The sequence below is a fragment of the Podarcis cretensis genome (assembly GCF_951804945.1).
Source record: "Podarcis cretensis genome assembly, chromosome: 3".
Classification (NCBI taxonomy): domain Eukaryota; kingdom Metazoa; phylum Chordata; class Lepidosauria; order Squamata; family Lacertidae; genus Podarcis; species Podarcis cretensis.
The window spans coordinates 60,392,698-60,418,490 of NC_137172.1; the positions used below are offsets into that span (position 1 = coordinate 60,392,698).

The 25,793-nt window shown below is 41.4% G+C and overlaps 1 protein-coding gene and 2 long non-coding RNA genes across 6 annotated transcripts in view; 2 read left to right on the top strand and 1 right to left on the bottom strand.

Annotated features, from left to right (window-relative positions):
- Positions 1–25,793, bottom strand: part of GRM1 (glutamate metabotropic receptor 1) — a 180,428-nt gene that overhangs the window by 10,842 nt on the left and 143,793 nt on the right. For all 4 annotated transcript variants that reach the window (XM_079970862.1, XM_079970863.1, XM_079970864.1 and 1 more), the window contains 4 exons: positions 24,921–25,167; positions 18,920–19,088; positions 16,953–17,079; positions 14,578–15,508 (listed from right to left, as the gene is read on the bottom strand). In XM_079970862.1, the coding sequence (XP_079826988.1) occupies positions 14,578–15,508; positions 16,953–17,079; positions 18,920–19,088; positions 24,921–25,167 (1,474 nt within the window). The remainder of the gene's footprint in view (positions 1–14,577; positions 15,509–16,952; positions 17,080–18,919; positions 19,089–24,920; positions 25,168–25,793) is intronic.
- On the top strand, positions 9–3,110 carry LOC307213152. The gene is made up of 3 exons (XR_013837418.1): positions 9–2,310; positions 2,465–2,688; positions 2,952–3,110. It is a non-coding gene; the product is annotated as an uncharacterized lncRNA (long non-coding RNA).
- LOC307213150 lies at positions 10,130–12,628 on the top strand. The gene is made up of 3 exons (XR_013837416.1): positions 10,130–10,251; positions 11,554–11,660; positions 12,221–12,628. It is a non-coding gene; the product is annotated as an uncharacterized lncRNA (long non-coding RNA).

Below are 25,793 nucleotides of genomic sequence, written 5' to 3' on the forward strand. Positions count from 1 at the left end.
TGAGGATTGAAAAGAAAAAGACACCCAGTGAGTGGTTATCCACATGCACATTCATGGCAGCTGTACCACTCAGTTGGGTGCTTGTCCCTGGCCTACTTCCAGCCTTCCTTGTGCTGCTTCAGGTGTCTTCTCCAGGTCTGCAGGACTTAAGTGGTTCTATCTACCCTATTCGCCATATGGTATTCCTTTCTTCTTTGCCTACCAAGTTGCTATGCATTTAAAAATGAGGGTGGTTATGCAGTGGATACAGTGCTGTGAGCTTGTTTGTTTTTTGTTTTGGATAGGGGGCAGCCCCGTGGAAATCCCTGTGCTTCATGGAATGGCCAATGCTCTAGCACCCTTAACATAACTTCCTGCCCTGCGTTGGAGCTAAAATAAGAGAAATGTATAATGGTTGTCTTCCAGAGCTTCCTACAGGAGAGCTGGAAAGAAATCTAAATAACATATAACCTCCAGATGATAATAATGGTGCTGTGCATGAGTGGAAACACCTATTAGTCATGCTTAAATAGCTTGTAATTAGCTATTTGTTGGTTGCCTGTGGTGAATTAGACCTGATTCTGAGCAATCACAGAGTCAGCTGGTTCTTTTCTCCCCTTGGACTACTGATTGTCAGAAGTAACTAACACAATTAACATGTAGGGATAGCCAGGCTTAGGGGGGGATTTTATGGGGTACTAATTTATTTGCAAGGTGGGTCTATATGCCACATTCATATTGGAACTTGCACAATATATGGAGGTTTTCCTTTCCCAGTGATTGAGTGCTTGGAAAGAGGGCACATATATTCTACATCCCCTTTTTTGGATTGCTGATAGCTTTTCGCAATGCACAGGCCCTGCCTTTCCATAAAAGCCATTGTCACTATTTGCTTTTCTGATTTTTATTTTATTTTTTTTAGAATTTGAGTCTCAGTACGGGTGATATTTTGGGCCATAGTAATGAGGCAGATGACAAATTAAAGCGCAGTACCTTTACTGATAAAATTGCAGTTATGTCACCATCAAAAGTGTCACAGGAACTTGAGGGAAAAAACAAAGTACCTGAAGTCAGCATAGGCTAGCACTTACCTGAGCTGGTGTGAGGATAAGAATATTCACAAACATTCTGTGCTTCATTTACTGAGCTGCTAGAGAGGAACTACTAGCCTGTCCCATTCCCCATTTTTTTCTCTAGAATAGTAGGCTGGCCACGGTTTCAAATGTTATATTTGTGAAAATTACGTAGATAAATTTGTTACTTTAAAAATTATCCAGTTTCTTGTTTCAGTTTCTGGCACACCCCTGAGGCTTAGTGAGGCACTTGCCTCAGGACAGCAGATATGGGACAGTTGGGATGGATAGCATACCTGGGTCCATGAGGCGAGCACCACCCCTCCCCCCTCCCCCTTTGCCTTTTCCCCTCTTCCTCCCCTCCACAGGTCTCAATTGGGTCTCCTTTTTCTCCCTTTTTCTCATGGTCATCACTGCGGGGGGAGTGGCAAAGGTGGTTTGGGGGCTGGGGAGGATTTGTCATCGGGGGTGGGGGAGGAGTCGGCAGGGTGGTATTTCTGTTTTGCCTCAGTGGCAAAATGTCCTGGTTTCAGTTTGTGGACAAGAATGAACCAAACTGTAGGAACTGGAACAGACTGTCTAAACCAGGCATGGCCAAACTTGGCCCTACAGATGTTTTGGGACTACAGTTCCCATCATCATCCCTGACCACTGGTCCTGTTAGCTAGGGATGATGGGAGTTGTAGTCCCAAAACATCTGGAGGGCCAAGTTTGGTCTAAACCTTGCTTCTCCCTCCCTCCTTTTTATGTTAATTTCTTATTATAGAAGTGTGCGTTATATTGTGCTAACATTTGTGTCATATTGCAAAGACTTCACAATAAACTGCTACTTCTGCTACAAATATTCTTACAACTCTGGGCTAAATTTTCAGTGTGAATGGGGTGAAGATGCAAGGATAAATGAATTTAGAAGAAACTTGTTGGAATATCTTACTGCAAAAAGTTTATTGGACTCCCGGGGAAATATTTGGTTCTCATGTATATGCAAAAGTTGCCCTGTAAAGTTAAATAGATATCTCCCTTTTAATGTATCTTGCTTGGAAGTTATGATTGGTTGGAATCCTATAACTATAGATATGTTAATTACATTACATTACATTTCTATTTTCTTCTCTTTGATATACTGTGCAGTGGCAAGCTGCCAATGCAATGTTCCCAAAGTTAAATAGAAATGTTTTCTTTTAAAAAGTCACGAATGCTACCTTTCTGCTGGCTTGGACCAGCTATTAAGTCTAATCAGGATTTTAATTACAGATAGGTAGCCGTGTTGGTCTGCCATAGTCAAAACAAAATAAAAAAATTCCTTCCAGTAGCACCTTAAAGACCAACTAAGTTAGTTCTTGGTATGAGCTTTCGTGTGCATGCACACTTCTTCAGATACACAGATGCTACAGGATTTTAATGTCAGCTAGCAGGAGGTGATTTAGTGACCATGAACTACTGCAACCATAAGCTGACATAGCATTACGTGCTATTAGCCCATTCATACTTAGGATTTTTTTGGGGGGGGGGTTGATGTGTCCGTTTAAGTGGGGCATTAAACTACATATTATGAAAAGCAGGATGGCCACTTACATGTCACTTAAAAAAGAGAAGACTGTGACCGGTTGATCTATGTGATTGCTCAGTCAGCTCTGTAGGTGATAACTGTTGAAGGGCAACTTCTAAGCCTTGTACTCTATCTTCACATGGTTCTGTGTCTTTAAACTTGACTTGGGCTGGACAGTCCTACAAACAGAGGCCTGCCCTCTAACTTCTCTTCGAAGAGAGGACTCTAAATTAGGCAACATAATGAGAAAGTTGCTCCAGGCCTAATTCTCTTGCATCTGCTGGCTAGGAAGAAGAGGCAGGTGTTGGTGCCTGGAAATATGTGACAGGAAGGCTGTTCAGCAGAGGCAGAGAACTTCAGATCTGGGAGCAAAATATGGCTCTTTGGAGATATTTATTCAGTCCTCAAAACTCTCCCCAGATCACACCTGCTCACTGATCTAGCTCCATGCTTTCCTATAGTGCTTTTGCCTGGATGAAGTGTGTCTTTGTACCAAGCAAATGAACCTTGCTTGACTTGTACCAAGCAAATGAGCCTTGCTGTGTGTATGTACAAACCTTTAGACTTGTGTGCAGCTGTAATGGAGCGTACTCTAAAATGGTAGGAGTCACATCTGTTGCTCTGCTGACTTTGCCTCTGGCCCTGTGCACAGCTGGCATGTGGCCCCCGGAAGGCTGTCTACAAGGGAATATGGCCCTCAAGCCATATTCTGCCATCCCTGCTGTAGGCTTCACAACAGTGAGGTGCCTAACAATTTGCCCATGGGAGGCGTAGGGTTTTAATGGATGGAACTGCTTGAGGCAGAATAATCCCTTGGGAGAGAGGATGTCTTATAATTGTTGAGAAACTGTAATTTAAGAACCATTTTTTCTACCCAGGACCAGGGACCCTGGGAGCAAGCTTCTTGCAGGGAGTGGATGAGCATATGCGGATTCAGGGAATATTTTGTTTAGTGTAGTTGTGTTAGGATTGCTCTGTGTGTGTATGCAAGGATTTTGTTGCATACAGCTGATTGGTTGGTTTCACCAGAATAGAGGGAACTATAACCATGATGAGAAGGAGGGATATGGTGCCCTACACATGACATTCTGGCAGGTTGCGTATTTCACAGAAGATTTGATCCCGGATTTCAAAGAAAATTTATTCACCTAGTGTCAGCATTGCTATTTCCTGGCACATATCTTCTACCAGACAGAATTCGGCAAAAAGACAAACAATGTAGTTTTGCTCTAAAAGCATGTAGAACAAAACTCTGCAATTTTTGCTTTCAACCAAATAATCAGTATGCATAGTATTAAGATTGCATTTGGCTCAGAAAATGAAGGATTCTTTGATTGAACGATTACTTGAATTTTTTGATGTAATTTAAAGGTGCAAGTCAATCTCATTCCAGGGTCGTTTCCTTGCATTCATTCCATTCACCTTGGTGTCTCACTCAAAATTAAAACCTTTACCAGCAATGACAGGCTCTCCAAAACAAGAAATTATATATGCAATGACAGTCTGAAGCTTAGCAACTGTGGCCTTTTTTATTAGGCCTTTCAAATTCACAATGTTTCTGATTAACTAAGTTTAAAGGCAGCCTGATATGTGAGCATTTGATTCCTGGTTGAAAAATGATGTGCATCATTATGTGTTAATTATCTACTTGTCTTGGTTCAAGTTAGGGAGAACAGTATGTTCAGGTAAGGGATTTGATACAATAGGATTGAAACCACTGGAGCTGCTCCCCAACCCCGATCCTAATGCACGGTACTCAATTTCCTTTGTCAGATAGGGTTTAAGGGAAGTGACTGAGAATCCTTTCTGCCTATTTCCACTTCTTCATTTGCATAGGCCAAACTGAAGGGTCGTGCCCTGATTACCCCGGGATAGTTTGTCCATTAACACGGTGCAGTGATGAACAGCTTAATCACAGAAACTTGAACATATATAATTCCCCAAATTTCTCCCCAAGTGTAGGGTGCTAATCACAAAAATCTCCACCCACCAAGGTGCGCTGGCACCTGGGTCCTAAAGTTGGCATTAATGCATGAGGTGGCTTCATAATATTGTTGAAATGTCAGCATTATGTAACAGAATGTCCCAACGAGTTCGATGAAATGTGATGATGGTTACTACTACTACTACTATAGTCCACTTTTCCTCTAAGGACCTCGCAGAGGCCTACATGCTTCCCCACCCTCTCCATTTTATCCTCACAGTAACCCTGTGAGGTAGGCTGAGAGAACATGACTGGCCCAAAGCCGCACAGTGAGCTTCATGTCTGAACCTGGATTTGAACCCTGGCGTGTAGTCAGACTATGCTAGTGCCCTAAATGTCACTGGTAAAATAGAATATTAAAGTATTAAAGCCTGGCACCTCTTTCCCAAAATCTGGGAAGCTTCTTCCTGGCTAAGGGAGGGAGGTCTGATGGGGTCCAAGAGCCCCCCCCCCATTGTTTTCACAAGCTGGCACCTCTGGCCCTAACCTACGAAAAATTTCACTGCCCAGCACTCCTGGCCTTCTAGGTTTTGCATTACCACTACATTGGCTTAACTCTCAGGGCATCTTAAGTTCCAGGCTAGGTATCTTCATAGCCAGCAGCAGGTATATAAGGATCTCCCTTCTGAATAGACATGTAAGGGTTATTTTTAGGTGAAAAGTCTGTGACACTCTTGCATCTCAAGAACTCTACATCATAAATACAAGTTATATCCCATGTTTCTGTGAAAGGTATAAAGAAACCTGAAGCAGTTCAGAGCTGTAGAATATGACTCTCCTTTGCATTTGATTTTATTAAAGCATGTCTACGTATTGATGGACAGTGACACATATCTATCTTTGTTTTGAGGAGAGTACGTGCAGCGATCCCTCAAGTGCACTGGGGAAACACCCCATCCCTGAGAACAAACATTTAGAAAACATAATTTTCATGACCCATTGAACTACTACTCTGCTTATTCAGTAAGAAAAACAGTTTTATCACAATGCAAACTTGCCCCCCCCAGAATAGTTCTACCCTAAGTAAGATGCTGTCACTGCAAGTTCTGCCAGAAAGACTCCATAAAAAGGAAAGATTCTCATATCTCATTTGTGCACCAGATACTTATCTGCAAGGCTGAGCTTTTATCTGAGCCACTAAGAAAAGAAATGGAACTTCTGATATGGATATAAGGACTTCAAAATGGGATGGCACCAAAATAAACACTTGATACAGGTGAGAACAGTTTTCACTGTTAAATAGAGACATTTCTCCATGTCAGGCTAACTGAATTCTTGTGAGTTTCTTCCTTTTGCTCAAATGAAATATACGTATATTCACAAAGGTACCAATACAAGTAAACGTAGTATGAGATCCAGTCAAGCAGGAAATTAAATTGTAACTGGTGTGTGGATTATTCCTGACATGTTATGCCATGACGAAAGCATTTCCTTATGGATACATTTGTGACCTCCAACATGGGAAGCATGGAACATTTTGTAAAATTGCAAAACCTCCTCAATATTGAGATGCAATTTTGTTTTATATTATAATCAGAATCCAAAGAATTGCTGAAGTTCCTATCAGGGGGTTGTTGTTAACCTGGGGGAATGTTTGGCTTTTAAAAGTTGAACAGTTTCCCCTTCATGACTAATTGCAGAAAGCATTTTTTTTATTTTTACCCACTCTGCATTTCTAAAACATTTGGACATGGGGCATGGAGCTGGAAAGTCTAAGACCCTCTTGGGCTATCCAAACTCATTTCAAGCTATTTCACTTAATCTATATTGCAGACAATTGCTGACTGAGGTGATGGTAAAGCACTTAATTTAACATGCTGATTTTATACAAAGGCTGGATCTAGACACATCAAAGAAGCGTTTCACTTAAACGTGTCGTAAATTTAAACAGGGAAAACAGGTAGAGAAAAACAGGACTCTATAGTGCCATCTGGTGGCAGAATCTTATACTGCATATACATGTAAATCGCTTTTTCTTTACCAACCATAATCTAGAATGTGGAACTTGTTTGTTTCCAAATATTTTCCCTTCCTTGTAGGACCTTGGCTGACAGCAAGACTTTCTTGGCTTAGTACAATCCATTTGGCAACTTCTTTATCATACCAAAACCGAGTAGAGGAAGATGTTTTGGCACTTATTGTGCTGTATAAATCATCTTATCTTATTTTGTTTGTTTAAATTGTGTCATGGATGGAGTAATTAAAATAGGAAGATGGATGAGAAAGTTGGAACTCTAGGTAAAATTTTCAATTTTATAATAGCTTTTTACAGAAAAACAACACCGCATAATTGAATCAATGATCTTGCTACTGACTATGTAAGAAGGCAGGGAAAGAATGATAAATGCACAATTTGGAATGCCAGCTATGATGTATGCTGTGAGAAAGTTCTATTAACTTTCTGTGGATCAGAGGTCAGGAACCTCAGGCCAGGGAGCCAAGAGTGGCTATCCAGGTCCCTCTATTTGGCCTTCAATACTTTCTCCAGATACACCCTCTCTGCCCAGACCGTGCCCGTCCCTGGTCCTTCTCCAGTGCTTTTGCCTGGCTGGAATGTGTGCTTGAACTGTGACAATACCTCTGGCCAGCAAGGATGGAGAGATGTAGGTTTAGAAACCCATACTCTCCAACATTCCTCTGATGGAGATGGGGGCATTTTCATCCAATCTATCTCCCTCTGTCATAGACAGGAAAAGTCAAATCCCTCCCATAAGTGTGTCTTTCCCAGATAGATTTTTAGGTTCTCATTTCTTACTCCACTATGCTGCCAGAACTCACTCATATCTCTGTTCACATGTTTATGATAACATGACAGGATTCAGTAGGGCTGGGAATGTCTCTTGTCTGAAAACCTGAGGGCTACTGCCAGTCTGTTTCAATAGTAATGAGATAAATGGGGCGATGGTTTGACATGGTATAAGGCAGCTTCCTATGTTCTTAGGATGTTCCCATGCTCATTCCATCCCAGTCTGACTCGGAAATCTATACCTGGCAACGTGGCTACATAGAGTAATATGGAATAACCTGAGTGTGTGTCCCTATTCATTTGCATTGGGCAGGGCCACAGCAGCCTACGCTATGAAATTAAATGCAAATGAGATGAGGCAAAGTATAAATAGAGAGACTGAATCGATTGAGCAGGCCTTCGGCTTTCATCCAATCAAGGTTTAAATGTTAATTCGGATCTCGTTGGCTGCATTAGTTTCCGTTGTATTTACCCCCCCCCAATCCATTTTAACTGTGACAGTTCCTTTAAAAAATTGTTGCCCTGCATCTCGTGGGTGCTTTAAATATTCTCTTAAATCTATAAGCTGACAATATAAAACACATCTAAGCTTGTTGAACTTCCTACTTGAAATTCATCTCACACAAAAGGAAGACCTGGAAAACAGCCATTATTTGTCACAGTCCTGTGTGCCCTACAAAAGGACTGAAGTTGAGCCAGCAATGTTGGCAAATGTATGACTGTCTGGGGTAGATGCTTGGCACTGAAATCTTTAATTATTGTTTTGTGTTAGCTGCACGCCTGCCTGCAGTATTTGGGAAAAGGTGCATTTACTGAAGTCAGAATAATTGGTAAAATCTGAATAACAAACAGTAAAGAATAAAACATGATTTTGTTCTAAAGTTTGGGGGTTTGGGAACAAATCCGTCCTCTGTCTGCCTAAGATACAAATGTAAGTGCCTCACAGAGCAATACAACACCAATTTTTATCAAGAGATCTGGGAATCCAGGAAATCAGTTCTGTTCTTGGTAAATTTATGGAAAGCATTATTCAATACAGTGGTACCTCGGGTTACAGATGCTTCAGGTTACAGACTCCGCTAACCCAGAAATAGTACCTCAGATTAAAAACTTTGCTTCAGGATGAGAACAGAAATCGCATGGCGGCCGCGCAGCGGCAGCAGGAGGCTGCGTTAGCTAAAGTGGTCCCTCAGGTCAAGAACAGTTTCAGGTTAAGAACGGACCTCCAGAATGAATTAAGTTCTTAACCCGAGGTACCACTGTATAGAATTACCAAGCATGTAGAAGAACACGTCTTGCTGAAGAAGAATCAGCATGACTTTCCTTTAAGAGTTCTCTGGAAGTGTCGGCAAATATGTGGATGGGGCTGATCAGGTAGATAATGGTGATTTCTGCTTTGACTCTCAAAAATATTTTGACAAAGTCCCTCACCTATCACCTGTAACTATCCCATGTTGTATCAGGAAATTCCATCACAATCCCTATTCTGTCAGGCAGAGTGACTGTTACACAGGAGCATAGTGTAGATTGCCAGCGCCTGGGGTGGGGCAAGTATTGCGCCCATCTGGTGGACTGGGCAGCGTTCAAGCCCTTCACTGGCCAGCGTCTAATCAAGGGAGTCTCTCCTTGCAAACTAGCCCCGACCTGGAAGCAGAGATAGGCAGAGAAACATGAAACTAGGAATGCCGTTGTGTTGCCTTGCCCTCCTGTCCTTGCAGTGTGGCGCTCTGGGCAACGCATGTGGCTCCATCAGTGCTTTCCCACCTTTCTCTTCCTCCCCTTGTCCTCAGTGGGTGGTGGTGCCCTCCCTCTCCCTCCCTCTTGGCTGGCTCAGGGGTGGGGTGCACACGGGACCCCTTTGTTGGCCACAAGAAGAAGGAGGCACCGCTGCAGCCCCAGCCCCAAAGGCCCGCCCCGGGAGCGGCTTGCCTCCTCACAGCTCCGGCCTCGATGAGGGAATCTGTTGTAGGGGTTCCTGGTTGTGCCCCCTCAGAAATTTGTGCCTGGGGCCAAGGCCCCCCTGCCCCCCACGCTACGCCACTGCTGTTACATGGTGCCTTATTTTCAAGTGGGTCAGAGAACACCGTTGGGAAGCACTGATATAAGCCGTTCTAAATTGGGTACCACATGGCTATGTGTATTATTCTCCTCTATCTCCTCCATCTTTTTTTTTTACTGTGCTGTGTTTTAATGAACCCATGTATTTTCTGCCCTGGGGTCACCTGCTGGAGGGCATTATACATTTCACAAAGAAATAATAAATAACAAATAGCTGAAAAATGCACTGAGCATGAGCGATAGCAATTACAGAGATCAAAATTGGACGCATGGCTGTCTTCTCTACTGAAAAGACAGAGGGACATTAGATATGGAGCTGATGTACATGTTTTCAGCTGCACCCCTGATCAAGTTTGCATTCTTCTGAGGGCTTGTCATAGTGCTCCAGTGGGAGACAGACTTCCTACGATGGACACATTTCTATGAGGAAAATTAAGAGGCATCTGCAAAGATGGTAAGAGCCAAGGCACATTTTCACCCACAAGACAGGGGTGATGTGCTGGCCCAGGGGTGACCACAGTGGCTATGTGTCTGTCTGTCTGTCTGTCTGTTTCCCTGCCTGCCTGCCTATTTGTCATCTATCTATCTATCTATCTATCTATCTATCTATCTATCATCAAATAACTATCTGATTTATAGCCCACTCTTCATTAAAATCAATCCCAAAGCAAAGTACAACATCTGGTTATTGACATATGGGGCCCTCTGACCCATTCCAAAGCTCCTGAGGAGTAAATGTTTCCATCCCACAGGATTTCTGAGGGCATTTATGGATTCTCAGTAAAGAGATCCCTTTGAATTTCCTTCCTTCATGGGCATCTTACAATGTAGAAGTGTTTATCCTACAGCAGTGAGTAATGAGGTATTTGATTACATTGTATTCACTCTAGATTCTTTGCTTTAGTCTGTGCCAAAATGGGATGGTGAATGATTTGTGGTAAATCTATTTTCATGAACGGAGCTACAGAAAGTTGGGTAATTAAAGGGTGAGTTATCACCCTGGCTTTCCAGCATACGGTGTGGGGTGTTGGCCAAATCATTTAATAATAAATAGCCTATCTTTCAGAATAGTAAACTAGAAATTCTTTATGGAATTATTTTTATTAAGTGCAGAATCTGGAGAGTTTTAAGTTAATTTATTAGGCAGAGTCACATGCTGAAAGATTAAGCTAGAAAAAATGCTTTTTCATAGCTTAGGATAACCCATTTCACACCCTCTATGTAATGCATGAATGAATCTCTTTTCTTTTTGCCCCGCTGCATATCCTGCCTTCCTTCCTGTCCTTATTTTCCTTTCTTGATTAACGTTGTTTCATATTATTTCTCGGTGTCCCAGGGTTGTTAACTTAGTTGTTTAAAAACAACAGTGCAGCCCCTTTCCCCAGGAATTCATAACATGTCCTTAAACATCATTGCTTGGAAATAAGCCCTATTTATTTCAGTGGAACTTAACTTCCAAGTAAGTGAGTTAAGAATGACCTTCCAACAGCTTTTTCACTTACAATCAAAATCAGGCTTTGGACAGGTAAGCATTCAAGAAAAATGAAGATTAGCAACAATTTAAAGGAATTCAGTGTCTACAGAGCAAATAAGGACAGCTGTTTTCACTGAATTAATCCATTTTGAGTTCTGTTTAACACCAGCACTTGACCTTCATCTCAAGTTGTATTGTTTTATTTTCCGTTTTTGAATTGCTCCTTTTACTGAAGTCTGTCTCTCAGTGTTTCACCAATAAAAGTATCTCACTTGATCTAACATTTCTAGGACTACTGTTAAACTGTTGTTAACAGTTTAAAAAGTGTCTAGATGCTTTGCAACATGCCTTTAGCCTGGGAAAACAAAGCAGTCCACTGAAGGGTGATGGCAGCAACCCCACTCTGTGTCATGCTCCAAAGAAACTGTCTTTAGCCAGAACTTATGAGACCCTGAATAAAGGAGGTTAATGCCCTAGATCTATTGATAAGTATTCTTTGACACAGGAATTAGAAACCAGTTATCTATACACATTTCTGTATCTATAACAAAGGTTAAAAAGGTAAAATAAATCCTCTGAAATTGAATTTTAAAAAGTAGAGAATCAACTCATACTTCCACTATTATGGTCATATATTTGCAATGCATCCTCAGGACATTGAGTCTTCTCTTTCTGAATTTATCTTCCCAGATATCCTCCCAGAATAGCAACCGTTTCCCTTGTTTATTCCATTAGGAATCAGCAACTGGCTGAGTGCCTTTTCCTAACAAGAGGTAGCAGATTTACATGACGAAACGGTAAGATTGCATTTTATAGTCAGGCTAGTGGGGAGCTACCGGCCAGGGAAATAGATGGCGAAGCTGTGTGGGCTTTCTTGCCTACATCAAGCTGAGTAAACATCAGTCAGAGATGGCTTAGTCATGGCAAATCCAGCCTCTCTGCCTTAGATGATCATTGAGTTCTCCCAACTCTATGATTATCTTCTCAAGAAGTGCAAATATAGCTTATCTTGGGCTGCTGACGCAGTGCTTTAAAGCCAAAGTTATCTTCTGGGATGCCCATCAGCATGTTTATGTTGGTGCATAATAATAGCATTGCTGTGTGCCCCCACTTGAAAGCAGATTTGCTGCTGCAGCAGCATATTCCTGCCTTGCAAGCAAGCCCTTGTGAATGCTAAGGCTGGCAGAAACAGCCTTTTAGGAGACTTAGGTCACATTGCTGCTTTTATTTTGGGTGTGTTAATGATCCATGTGCCCTGAACAAACACAAAATACAGAAGGCATATTAACAAACTAATTGGCTTTTAGTTCCAGGTCACAGTAAAGGTACAATGACCGTTTGTTTTTGTTTGTTTCAGTCATTACATACTTCCTGGGTGGGGAAGAGCCAGTGGGAAAGAGAGAGAGAAGGAAAATATCTCAAGAATGTGCTCAGTGCTTTTCAAAATGCATCAGATTGTTTAGTGGCCGAAGGAAGAGAAACGTTTTCTTGTAATATGTACTTAAGGCTGAGTGCAAAGTCTAAATTATGAATGAACAATATAGAAGGCGAATATTGCTCCTCCAGTTTAGTTCCATTCCCTGTCATTCAAAATTACATTTGAAGGGGTTAGTCCAGGTTCTGTTATTAGTTGATTTGAAATCGTTGCTAGGAGTGGAGAAAAAGAGTGGTTGAAGTTGCTCATGATTCAAGGCGCACAAAATCACTTTGGTGAGAATCCTTAGAACCCAGTCTGTTACTGACTGTGAAACATCAACAACAATTACCCATTACCTTTACCCAACAAATAAAGTTATTTCAGAGAGAAAAGATACTGGAGTTGTGAAAATTACGTTGAATTACATTCAAGGAAAATAGTACCTGTCTCTATATTGCAGTTTACAATGTTCTGTCTCATTGGCATGCACTCTGTGAAAGAAAATTGGTTCAGAACCATCCAAAATTTGAAACCTTGGTGACAGCAGACTAGGACATCCAGTAGAATTGAAACTTCTTCAGAGTTAATCAAGATGATCCAGTTCATCTTTATCTATTACTCTAAGCTAGACAACTGTTGCCAGCAGGTCCAAGATTGAAATAAGACTGGCTAAAATCCTATTAGTTTAATCAACTATACATATAATACAAGAGCAATAGCCTGATGATGTTCATGAAACTCTCCAAAGCCATCTACCTTGTACTATAAAAGTGAGTGTATACTTCTGTTTTTTTCAGTTGAGAAATCCCTTTAATCTTTCTAGATTTAGACGTTCCATTCCATTCCATCCCATACTCTCTATCTAGCTCAATAAATATCTAACTGTTAATTTCCTTTGGAAGGGCTGTATGTAATTATATCTCTAGACAGAAGAATTACTGGGATTCCTCATCTTGAAGTGTAAAAAAATAATAACGTGTAGGTTAACTTTTTGTAAGGCTCTGTCACTCTCATATAACAGAGCAAGAAGATGTAATTTCCTTACCAAGCCTTGAAACCTGACCCATAAACAATCTGAGAATTACTATTTCTTAGGGAAATATTCATTCAGCTGAAGTCAACATTGGTTTAAACTGAATATGACTGACTGCTAGAAACGTGCTGCGCAGTTCAATAGCTTTCCCAGACTACTTGCAAGGTGGTTTGGGTGAGAGTAGCCATTCCATAATGGCTGTTCATATTATGCTAAGCAAGAGAGCTGAAAATCCTGGATTTGGAATAGCAGTTAAAAATCCTCCCAGTTTACTTACCTGCCATAGATGGGACTACATTGAAAGTGCACTGCTGGGGTTCTGCCCTGCCCAGACCTCAAATCTGAGGTCTCCTCAGAGGAGGAGCAGGGGGTGCAAAACCATCCAGCAGAGCTCCACCAGGGAGCAAATGGACACAGATACCCCTGCCCCAGGACGGTAGATCCCCACACCACCTGCTTGGGTTCCTGGTTGGCTCTCAGATCTCCGTACCTCCCCCTGGGCCTCAGAAGCAGAAGAGTCAGCTAACCAAGCAGGAGCTTCATAGTCATTGATGAAATGCCTGGGTAGCTGCATGCGAAGCTACATGGGAGGAGTGGAGGTGCATGAAAGCACCTGCTCAGATCAGGGGTTGGCTGACAGCTCCTATTTAAGCTTCCGGTCTGAACTGCTTCATTGCTTGAAGCAACAGCTGTCTCCTAAGCTCTAGGCTGGGGAAAATCAATGCACAGCTGTATTTCAGACTAAATATTTCTTCCAAGACAGGAGTGTTCAGGCTAGCTGTTTCAACTCAGTCTTAACCAGTCAACAAGTATAATAGGGATTATTGCTCACCAGCTGGGGGCCGCCATCTCCATATGTGGCAGTACTGCGATAAGCATAAAATAACATTTTGAACAAATGTAGAAACATGGCTACCAAGATTTGTTGCTACTTTACAGTGCTAAAAAGTGACCGCCATTTTGTATGCATGTCACTGTGTACCGAAGCAGAATAGGTTAAAGGCAGGATTGGGGGTCAATGGCAGAAAAGCATGTAGGCCTGTTGCACCTGACACGTAGCACAGGAGAAGCAGAGAAGAAGAACAGGTTATTCTTGTAGATTATGCCAGAGTTCAGATTTCATTTCCTCCATTGTTTCCTCATGTAAAGAAGTTGTAGCAGAATCACAAACATTGTTGAAAAAGTAAGAAGGTTCCTGAAAACGGGAAAAGACTAAGAAAGTGAAAAACGAAGACTGACAGATGCACAAAGTCAAGTTACTTACTTTGGGTTTCCAGTACTTGGCTTCTTCCGCCGGAATATGCTGAGGAAAGTGTTGGACCTACAAGGTGTCTTCCCATCCCCAACATGCATACGCACCACATCTGAAGTGGTGAAGGCACTGCGGACGTTTCTCTCGGGCTTGGCAATGATGATATACATCTTGGGTGTGAACATGCACCCCAGAGCTACTGTCACACTCAGGCTCACCGCAAAGCAAGTAGTGATGATCTTGTAATTGCTCCCAAAGTATATAGGTACAAAGGCCAGCCAGATGATACATGTTGTGTACATAGTGAAGGCAATGTACTTGGCTTCGTTGAAGTTGGCGGGCACGTTGCGAGTTTTGAAGGCATAGTAAGTGCAACTCATGATAAGGAGTCCGTTGTAGCCCACTGGGGCCACCACACCTAAGTTGCTGGTGTTGCAGATCAGGAAGACTTCCTTGATGCTGGGGTAGGAAAGGATGGGGAAAGGGGGCTCCATGATGATCAGGGTAATCACCAAGGTCAGCTGCACACTGATCAAGATGGAGGCAATGAGGACTTGGGCCCAAGCACTCATGAAGCGCGGTTTGCGGGTGCAAATTTTTTTCTTGCTCCCTGCTAGGATGCGTGCAATGCGATTGGTTTTGGTTACAAGGGCAGAGTAGCACATGGCAGAGGAAAGCCCCACGAGGAGGCGCTGGAGGTAGCATGAGGTGACAGTGGGCTTAGCAATCAGGGTAAAGGGGCAGATGTAGCCAAGGAAGATCCCGGCAAGTATAATGTAGCAAAGCTCCCGACTGGAGGATTTGACAACAGGGGTGTCCCTATAGAGGGCAAAGATAAGCGTGACAAACAGGGTGACCAGGATACCCAGGCAAGAGAAGGCCACAGCCACAATGGACTCAATGTCACTCCACTGCAGATATTTTACAGGGATGGGTTCGCAGCCTAAAGGATACAGAAAAGAAAGACAGATAAGTTTAAATGTGTAGCTAGAGAAAAAGCATTTTTTCCAAAGAGAAACTTTGAATTAACAGATATTTATTTATCAAGTGTAATTTATTTTTAAAGTCTATACCCAATAACTCTAACATTTCTGGGGTGGCTTACATACACAAGAATGATTTACAAATCATTATAGTTTATCTCTATATCTCCATCCCAATATTGGAAGGGTAGAATTCTTTCACTCTATGCAAAAACTAAATTAGAGAGAAGGCAAGAAGGAAGAAAAGAAAGAAAGAACTTGGAATATTTTTGCTATTGTTAAGCAAAGCTAGATAATAAAAGGATTATGGTAATTATAGTCATTGCTTTTCTTTTAAATATAACCACACACTTTTAATAACTTGTATACCAGTTCTTATTCTGTCTGGCCTAATCCAGCAGCATGATAATTTGAGAACATGGCTTGGTGGTATGACCTATAGAGTCAGAAAACTACATCTATTTGTATTTTATATCATTTTAAAAGTAGCTACATTTTTATTTTCTTAGCATGTTTATGCTAACTGACCAATGTCATGTGCTAACATATTTGATTAGCTAAAAGTTATTGTTTTGAAAGTGTAGGCATGGGAATGTACAGTAATGTCTGTATATGCTTGCATTTTATGTGCTTGCTGTGCACAGGAAAAAGGCATAGACGTTTCCAAGAAATGTATGGGTTGGATGTTTTAAATAATTATTTGTCGCACACAATTTTACTCCCTCACAATGTTCCAGCAGACTCAGTGCTGCTATAGTCAAGCATAATAAGACATGTGGTGATAAACTATTGTAAATATACCTACTGTTTTAGATTCTTTAAAATATACAACATTTCCAAGCATTTGGAACAAGCTTGAGTTAATGACCTGGAGGCCATCTTTAAGGGGGGGAAATGCCTAAAGACCCTTGATTTATTTGCCACTTTTAATTCAACATTTTCAGAGTGGTTTACAATACCTGATACACACACACCAAACAGAAAAAGGCCATGCTGGAAACAATAATAGCAGGGGATAAATACATGGAAGTAAGATGTGGGAAAATAAAAAGTTCTGTGCCTGGCAGATCAAAGGCAGTAGATGAGCTTCTAAGAAAAAAGGTTACATGAGTGAGGTGCCACAGCTCTCTTCTCCATTGATCTCCACCTTAAATAGATGGCATGGGCACCCATAGAAGGGCCTCTGAGGAAGATCTCAGTATATAACAGAGGCGTGCACCAGCCACAAGATTTCAATTCCTGACATCTCCAGGAATGGAGCATCCCTCCCTGAAACCCTGGAGAGCAATTCCCAGTTAGTGTCAACAGTACGTAGCTCAATGGACCAATGGCCACACACACACACACACACACACGGCATTTCCCCTTTGTATTTAAGCACACTCTCCCTCTCAGTTGCAATACCTGTCAGTTCTGTGTTGGGCCACCATCCCAGGTCACAAGCTTTGCATGTGAACTCATCCTGCACAAACTCATTTTCCTTACAAGCTGTGCAGATCCAGCAGCAGCTCACTTCTCCCTTCCTTATAACCTGCAATAAACCCCCCCCAAAACAATGGAAAATGTTATTTAAAAATATATTAAATGGCATCTCGATTTCACTACAGTAATATAATGTGTAGTGCAGTGAAACACAGCCTTGGGAAATAGTGATAACCAAATCTTTCAACTTGTATTCATGTCTCAACTTGCTTGGTCTAAATTAATTTTTTACAAGTACAAATTCTCATTTGTACTTTCCAACACTCTTTCTTGTCTCCCACTCCACAAGCTAGCAAACAAATAAACCCAGACATTACAATGGATACAGATTCAGTGCATAAGATCACATGGTTTGCATGCAGGGGTTCCCAAGGTCAGTCCTTGACATCTCTATATAAAAGAATCTTTAGTTGCAGCAGGGAAGAAGTAGATAACCTTTGTCTAAAAACAACTCTCCATGTAAATACTGAACTAAATTAGTGATGGAGAACTTGTGGCTCTTTAGATCTTTTTGGACTTCACTAACCTTTAAAACGGAAGGGTTTTTTAAAATTTATTCCCAGTCCCCTTTTAAAGGAACATTTTGCTCCTTCAAGCTAACTTTATACATGCAATATATTCTCATTAATACCTCCTTTTATGCCACATGAGCATGGTGGATGGTGAATTGCCTTTAGTGAGATACAAACTGAGTTGGTAAGTAGGTATTTTGCATGCCGTTCAATACTGCTTGTGAGGTAGGAGCACAGATCACACCCAAGGAATCTGCTGTTACATTTTACAACTTGCTAATATGCTGGGTATTGATTTGGTTCAGTAACGTTTACATCGCATATTGTACACATAATGCGGTCTGCCCCATTAAGGAAAGTCAGTTGAGGAAGAAACCAAAGTTCTAATTATACAAACTAAAGCCAGGTTTCATGTGCAAGGTCAATAGGTTTTTCATGTATCCAAAGGGACAAGCATTTATTAGAAGTTTAAAGAGAGAATGCTAGTGAAAGGAATTAATGTCACAGTGGCAGGATGATACCTAGGAAACAAGCTGAAACTTGGATCCAGCCTCTCTTTCCAAGAGTGGAAGCGGGAGATGACTTCTTATCACTCTCGCTTCAGACCCTCACACCCTCCAAAGATATGCTCAGGAGGGCTGGGTCACCATGGGAGGGTGGGGAGGGCACAGAATTGTAAGTAGGAAGGGACTCTGAGAGTCATCTAGTCCAACCCTCTGCAATGCAAGAATCTCAGCTAAAGCATCCATGACAGATCGCCATCCAACCTCTGCTTTAAAACCTCCAACAAAGGAGACGCTAATAATAATAATAATAATAATAATAATAATAATAATAAGACTGTTCACATGGTTCCTGGAAGCAGAGCAAATTTTTGCAAAGAGATGCAGATTTACTGAAATGTTATGTGAATCTTATTTATTTATGACACTCTGTGTCAAGGGGGGCATGTCCCGCAGGTTGGTTTAATCTGGCCCCCGTGACAGTTAAAATCCTAAAAAAAAGCTCAACAACTCCAACCCTAAAAAAAGCCTTTTGGTCGGCCCCAATGGCCCTTCACTTCATCAAATCTGGCCCTCTTTGAAAAAAGTTTGGACAGGGAGATAAGGTTAAAATAGAGCTCAAACCGTGATGGAGGGAAGTCCTTAATGTAATGTTGTAATTGGATATATGTATGTGTTTATTTGTGTGTTTTTTTTTTTCATTTTTGTTGGTTTATATGTGTGCGTTGTTTTGTTTTTAACTTGTATTGAAAATCAATAAAAATTAAATAAAAAAAAAGAAAGAAAAAAGTTTGGACACCACTGATCTTAACAGTAATTCCCCCACCCACTGCACAGTAGAGATACCTCAGATGAGCAAGCACTGGCAACATACCTTAATTTGACCCTTCAAACAGGGGTCACTACACACCGACCGGACCATTCCGCTTTTGTTCATCTGAATCCTATTGTCATCAATATTCAACACCCCTTCGTGCCAAGTCCCAATATAAACATAATCATAATGATTAGCTTCTATGTGCTGTAGGTTCATGATGTCATACCTGGGGGACAAGAGCAGAGTGCGGAAGTCAAATTAAACATTTCTAGGCGGACCAGAGTCTCTTTTTCCTGTTCTGGTCAGCTTCTAAATGGAAGACTTCTTCCAATTAACTTCTTTCAGCTCATGCTCTTCATGTGAAACCAAATCTTTAGAAGTGAGTGTTTTGGCCACGGCTTCCCTTCAGTTTGTCAGGATCAAGTCAGGGCAATGAAATAACTGGCTGGTTCCAGAGCCAGCACAACTCTAAAGATAAGCTAGGCAACTACTTGGGGTACCAAAATTCCAGGGCACCTGCCTGTTAATGTAAATTTATCGAAGAAAGAACCACCGTCTTGCTGGTACTTTTGGCTTTAGCAGCATGGCGATCCCATCCTGTGTCGGTGATTGTCTGTGTTTCATTTAAATTAAGTAATATAAAGCACAATCATGCAATGCTGAGTTATTGAAATAAAAATGGAAATAAGGAAATAATTGCGTGTATGATTTTAATTTTAAGACAGAAAAAAGCTTGGTGGTTATTTATTTGTATTATTATTGTTACTTTTCCACATTAATGTGTTCAAAGCAGCTCACAAGACTAGAACAGAAATGCAAATTAAAAGCACCATTACAAGAAACCAACTCTAGGATGGATTCACTGCAATCAAACAAACTGTAGTTCATTTCAATAATACTAGTATTATAAATTCACTACAAAATCTGCAGCGTCAGTCCTTAACACACAGTATCAGATGATGTTATTTATACAGGGAGAAGGTTTCTGACTGAATGTATTTTAACAGTGTCTGAAGAAATCTCTGTAGTCTTTTTAGCAGTGTCTGAAAGGGAAGAGTAAGGAAGAACTGCTGCGGTGTGGTCACCAGGGGTTTGAACTATCAGGGGCTCTCCAACACTCATGGGACATGGCATTAGTTTTACCAGTCTCCATTTGTAATCTTTGTATGCAACAGCCACTAAAATTCCATTGGCCCTTCAAACTGCACCTCCCCATTTTGCCTGTGAATGAGGCAAGTCCCAAGTTGAAAGAAGTGGTTCTGTCATTGATAAGATAAGCCTGATGGCTCAGGGACCATTCTTTTCTTTTCTTTTCTTTTCCTGGCACCTTCTCTCAGGGAACAGACGGATCCTTTTAAAGTGATCTGGCAGATGAGCCACCTGTCTTTGTTAAACCTGTGGAGGCCCAACCCGTGTTCTCATTGACTTACGGGGGCTTCTTATGATGTGCTCTGAGAATCCTTGACATAAATTAATCACAGGGTTGTGTTTAATAATGGATGGAAGGCGGCTCTGCAAGCATCTCATGAACATTTAGTTATCCAAGTAGAAAATCTGCTGTTCGCCTGCTCATGGGAGGTAGGCTATGTTTGCAGAAGACCAAAACAAAGTCAGCCTCCATGCTTCCAAAGGCTTTTCATCCTCTGCCCACGCTCCTTGCCCACCGCATACCAGCACTACATTGTAAGGAGTCGTTTGCTGCCACCACGATATGCTGTTTTTTCTCCTTACAGAGAAAAGGGATTGTGCAAAAGGGAAGATTGGCAGCAGTAATTTCAAGGTGGGGGAGAAAGAAGTAGGAGTAAAAGGAGCAGAGGAAGGAGGAGGCGGAATCACCACTGAGTCTAGACAGACAAGCCGGTTGTTGAGATAGAGAAGAAAAGATGGTTGTGGGTGGCAAGCAGAGGAGTGTTTTGATCAAGATTCAGGGACAGGAGAAAGAAGCAGCTAGAAACCCTTTACTTTGCTTAGAAATTGCAAGAGACGGGCTTCTTTCGGGGCAGCTGCTTGGTCTGTTTAGCTGGTGGCTTTAGACTCAGGCAAAGGCATTTTCTCCCTTGAGTGTCACAACCATACAGATGCGGAGAAAAACTGTACAGAAAAGCCAGACAGGTGCTTGTGTCCTGAATAGTAATGAGGGGCAGGCAAATCAAACGGATTCTGAAGAGCAGAAGGACAGTGCCCCAATCTTTTTCTCCCCTTGAGGTTGAAACAAGATAACTCCTGTCTCACATTTCTGCAAGTCAATTGTAAACTGTATTTTCGGAAGATTTCATGTCCCAAAGTTCCAAGGGCATCTTACTTCAGTTTCCGTATGCTTAGATGTAAATATTTCAAGTAATTTTTTCTGAGCTTTCCCCCAGTTTGCTAGGGGCTCTTAAAACAACAGGGAATGTGGGAAACTCTGGTTTGTGCAAACCATAGCTAGTTATCAAACCAAACTAGACCTTGGTTTGATACCATGGTTTGCTACCAGACCGCAGTTTGCATTATGAAACAAGGCACAGTTTGTTATAAAATGCAAACTCCTGTGGTCAAAAAAGAGGAAATGTATCATTAAAAGAAGGTGAGCAAAACAGGGCACAGAGATGCACAAAATTTGCATAAGCTGATTTATAGTGTTGCATGCCATCCCAATCTCTGGTGTGAGATCCCAGGAGTTCCAGGCACTTAGTCAGGGTTTGTGTTTCCTTGTGCTTTGAAACGTTCTGTTTCTCTCTCTAGCTTGCTGCTTTCCTTCTAGATCACGTCACTGCTATTTCTGCTCCAAACTCTGTCCTTTTCTGTTGAGGGAGTGGACCCCACACATTTGCTAACTTACACTGAGCCCCTTAAACCTCATCACCTCACCAGGAAACTAGCTTGGCTATTTCCCAGAATTAGAACATTTTATTAGTTTTTAACACGTGCTAGATCCAGGGATTATGGGGTCTGGCACCCCTGCCCCCCAAACTCATAACACTATGTATAGATACAAATTTGGAAATAATTGCTATAATTTAAATAAAAATACAAAAATCTCATCATGACAAGGAAGACTTTAGACCAGTGCAGTTGTTCAGTGTGTTGCACAGTTGTCAACTGTTGTGTGGCATCTTCAAGGCACCTGCTCTCCCATCTTACAGTTCTTGATCTAAGACTAGACAGCTCTTAAACTAGAGGATGACTTCAAATAGAGGCCTGCCTTCTTAAGTGTTGGTGCTGACTTTTAAAGCCCTAAGCGGCCTCGGTCCAGTATACTTGAAGGAGCGTCTCCACCCCCATCGTTCTGCCCGGACACTGAGGTCCAGTGCCGAGGGCCTTCTGGCGGTTCCCTCTCTGCGAGAAGCCAAGTTACAGGGAACCAGGCAGAGGGCCTTCTCGGTAGTGGCACCCGCCCTGTGGAACACCCTACCAGCAGATGTCAAAGAGAAAAACAACTACCAGACTTTTAGAAGACATCTGAAGGCAGCCCTGTTTAGGGAAGCTTTTAATGTAACAGACCAGTGTATTTTAATATTTTGTTGGAAGCCGCCCAGAGTGGCTGGGGAAACCCAGCCAGATGGGCGGGGTAATAATAATAATAATAATAATAATAATAATAATAATTAGAAGGCTATTCTCATTAAAGCAGGATGCATTACCACCCTGGGCAGCACACAAACCTGATGCACACTGTCATGACAACAAGGTTTCTTACATCTGTAATGTCACCTTACAATCTTGTGCTTGTTCTATTGAGTTCAGTGGGGCTTAGTCTGCAGCCTTAATGACAAGCCCACTGTTGACTGAACCTAATTCTAATGTTCTGCTTTTGAGCATATAGCAGACACAAAAATCTGACGAGAATTTGCATTGTGTTTTGATGAAGTACAGATAGATGGCCAGTCAAACCTGTGGCCTCTAATCTGTCCATAAAATGCCAGCTATTTATCACACTTTGCCAGATGCTCAAAAAGCCTCCCAGTTTTGGAAACCTCAGGCTGCATAAACATCATTTATCTTTTTTTCCAGAAACCAGTTATCTTCTGTGAAGGAACATTAGATTAGCCTGTTTTGATGCGCTAGTGAAGGACTCAGGGCTATTTATGTCTCACCTGAAGAATTTCCCCCTTTAATATTTGTTATAGATCTTTACTATGGCTAACACCAGCTCACAAGATCTGCAGGAATATATTCACTCAATATTTCTTAAGTACATAGTTTGCAGTTAGTGCGGAATGCAGCTGCACGATTGCTAAAAGGAATGAGACTGTGTCAGCATAGAACAGCTGTGCTCAGGTATCAACGCTGGTTGCCAATTTGCTACCGGGCTAATTTCAAGATGTTACTATTAGTATATAAAGTCCTTAACAATTTGGGACCAGTTTACCTGTGAGATCACCTTACCCCATATTATGTCTGCTCAACCACTTTGATGTGCAGAACTGCCACTATTACAGGTGCCACCCAATACCAGTTCCTAATTTGTGTGGCAGCATCTATACTCTGGGAACCTGCCTAGTGACATCAGGTAAGTGCCTTCACTGCACTGTTTTCAGCACCTGCTAATCTGTTTTTAGTTTATTGGTGTTTTTACTTTAATTTTTTTGAATATTTTAAATAGTTGTTTTTACAGCATGCTAGTTGGGACAGATGGGATTTGTAGTCCAAAACATCTGTATTGGGGCTGGTTAGCAAATGCTGCGCTGGAGTACTGGATATTGTATATGAAACATGTTTTGGAACAGAACTTTGCTTTCTATCATTAATTTGATATGCACAGTATGCAAAAAATAAAAACATTTATACGATCTGACAGTCTACAGAATTTATTTAAGTTGTGGCTTGTAATTAGTCCATCAAAGAAGTCAATTGTGAAATAATCAGCAAAGCATAAAATGTTCTTGATATGTATTCTTTCATTTTATTTTGTTCCTGCTTTGATACTTACTGAATATATTTGTATAGAAACACGGTCAAATATAAAGGCCTCTGCTATTTCGTCAATGAAGAAAATAAATGTAATTAAGAATTCTTAATATAAAAATGAGTGATTCTTTGTGAATAAACTTATATGGAATGCATTCTTGCTCAGCTTTGCACACCTTATATTAAGCCTTTGAGTCCACCAGAGGTTTCTTACACAAGTGGTGTTTGCTCATTTTTTTTATAGATGTTACCTTTTTGCTGTATTACGTTGCAATGCTGTAGTGAAATGTGTGAATTTGAAGCTTAATAGCATAACAGTATTTTCATATAACTGAGCTTTAAACCTCTACTGCAGGTAATTAACATAAAAACATTCTTATAAAAAAAAAGTAAGAAAATGAATTATTTTCCCCCAACAGCTCTTTACATGAAACTTTTTTTGTTGTTTTGTTTTTGCTTCATTGGAACCTGTGCCATACCTTCTTTATTGGTGCCTAACACTATCATAACCTATCCATTCTTAAGGAAATCAGCCCTGAGTGCTCACTGGAAGGACAGATCATGAAGCTGAGACTACAATACTTTGGCCACCTCATGAGAAGAGAAGACTCCCTGGAAAAGACCCTGATGTTGTGAAAGATGGATGGCACAAGGAGAAGGGGATGACAGAGGACGAGATGGTTGGATAGTGTTCTCGAAGCTACCAGCATGAGTTTGACCAAACTGCGGGAGGCAGTGGAAGACAGGAGTGCCTGGCGTGCTCTGGTCCATGGGGTCACAAAGAGTCAGACACGACTAAACGACTAAACAACAACAACTACAACAACTACAACAACGCTATCGTATGAAGGAAGGAACTCAATGGCCTTTTGTTGATTAACATGGTGGTTGGGTAAGTTGCTCCCCCTTACTGGTACTATTAATCTGCTGTACTATATAGCAGAGATGGAGTACCTGCGGTCCTCCAGATGTTGCAGAACTACAACTCCCATTATCCCTGACGATTGGCCATGCTGCTTAGGGCTTATGGGAGTTGAAGTACAGTAGCAACTAGAGGAGCACAGGGCCCCCCTCCCCATCCCTGATTTACAGTGTTAAATGTATCAGCTTCTTGCTTCAATTGTACAAGCTAGGATTATTAACAAGGCAAGATGCCATAGTTGCTTACCTTCCGGGAGCATCTCCATTCTCATCAATTCGAACTTCCTCTCCTGAAACGCCGATGAATGAAGAATTGAGCAGAAAATCCAAGAGTTTGCTTCCATCAATGGGCTTCATGGCATCGCACAGTCCAATGTGTCCTGGGCAAAGGGCATGATGCATACTTTGGAGGCCATGAGCCATAGCATAGATGGCATTGATAACAAATCCCATTTTACTGTCCTGGACATAGTTTTCTTCCAAACTTTCATTGCCTATAAGTTAAAGATATTGCATAGGATGAAATTTAAACATGCAAAAATACGAGACCTTATTTATATATAAACATTGATTTTTTTTTTTTAAGGGAACCTGTGAAGGAAGTTCAGTGCACACCCACATGCTGCTTCCCACTTCTAAATTACCCCCTCAAAAAGTGACTGCCCTTTTCTTCTTTTTAAAAGGGTCTGGGAGTCTGTTATTCCCATCTGTATATAATGCACTGTTAGTCTCTCCTGCATCTCCTTTTTTCACTATTCTCCTATGATAAGATGTCCCCATACATATCACTGAAAGGAAGACATGCAATCACAAAAAAGACTCGTATGTTCACTTTCAGTGCTTCTGTGCCATTCTCAAAGCCTCCCTCATGTATTGGAGGGGGCCCTCAATTGTGCCGTATGCCAGAAGAGATAAATCCAAAACGTCAGCTTTCTTTCTTTAATCCTTCACGGGACAGCTCTTTATCTCTCTGTTTTCACGCAACAGAAAATATGACAATTCTATTATGATCCTTACGAGCCTATTATGCAAAGTTGTCTTCTCTGCTTGCACCTATGGCTTAGTATCAAGTACACCATCATCCCCAATAGCATCAAAGTGTTGTTTTCATTATGTGTGG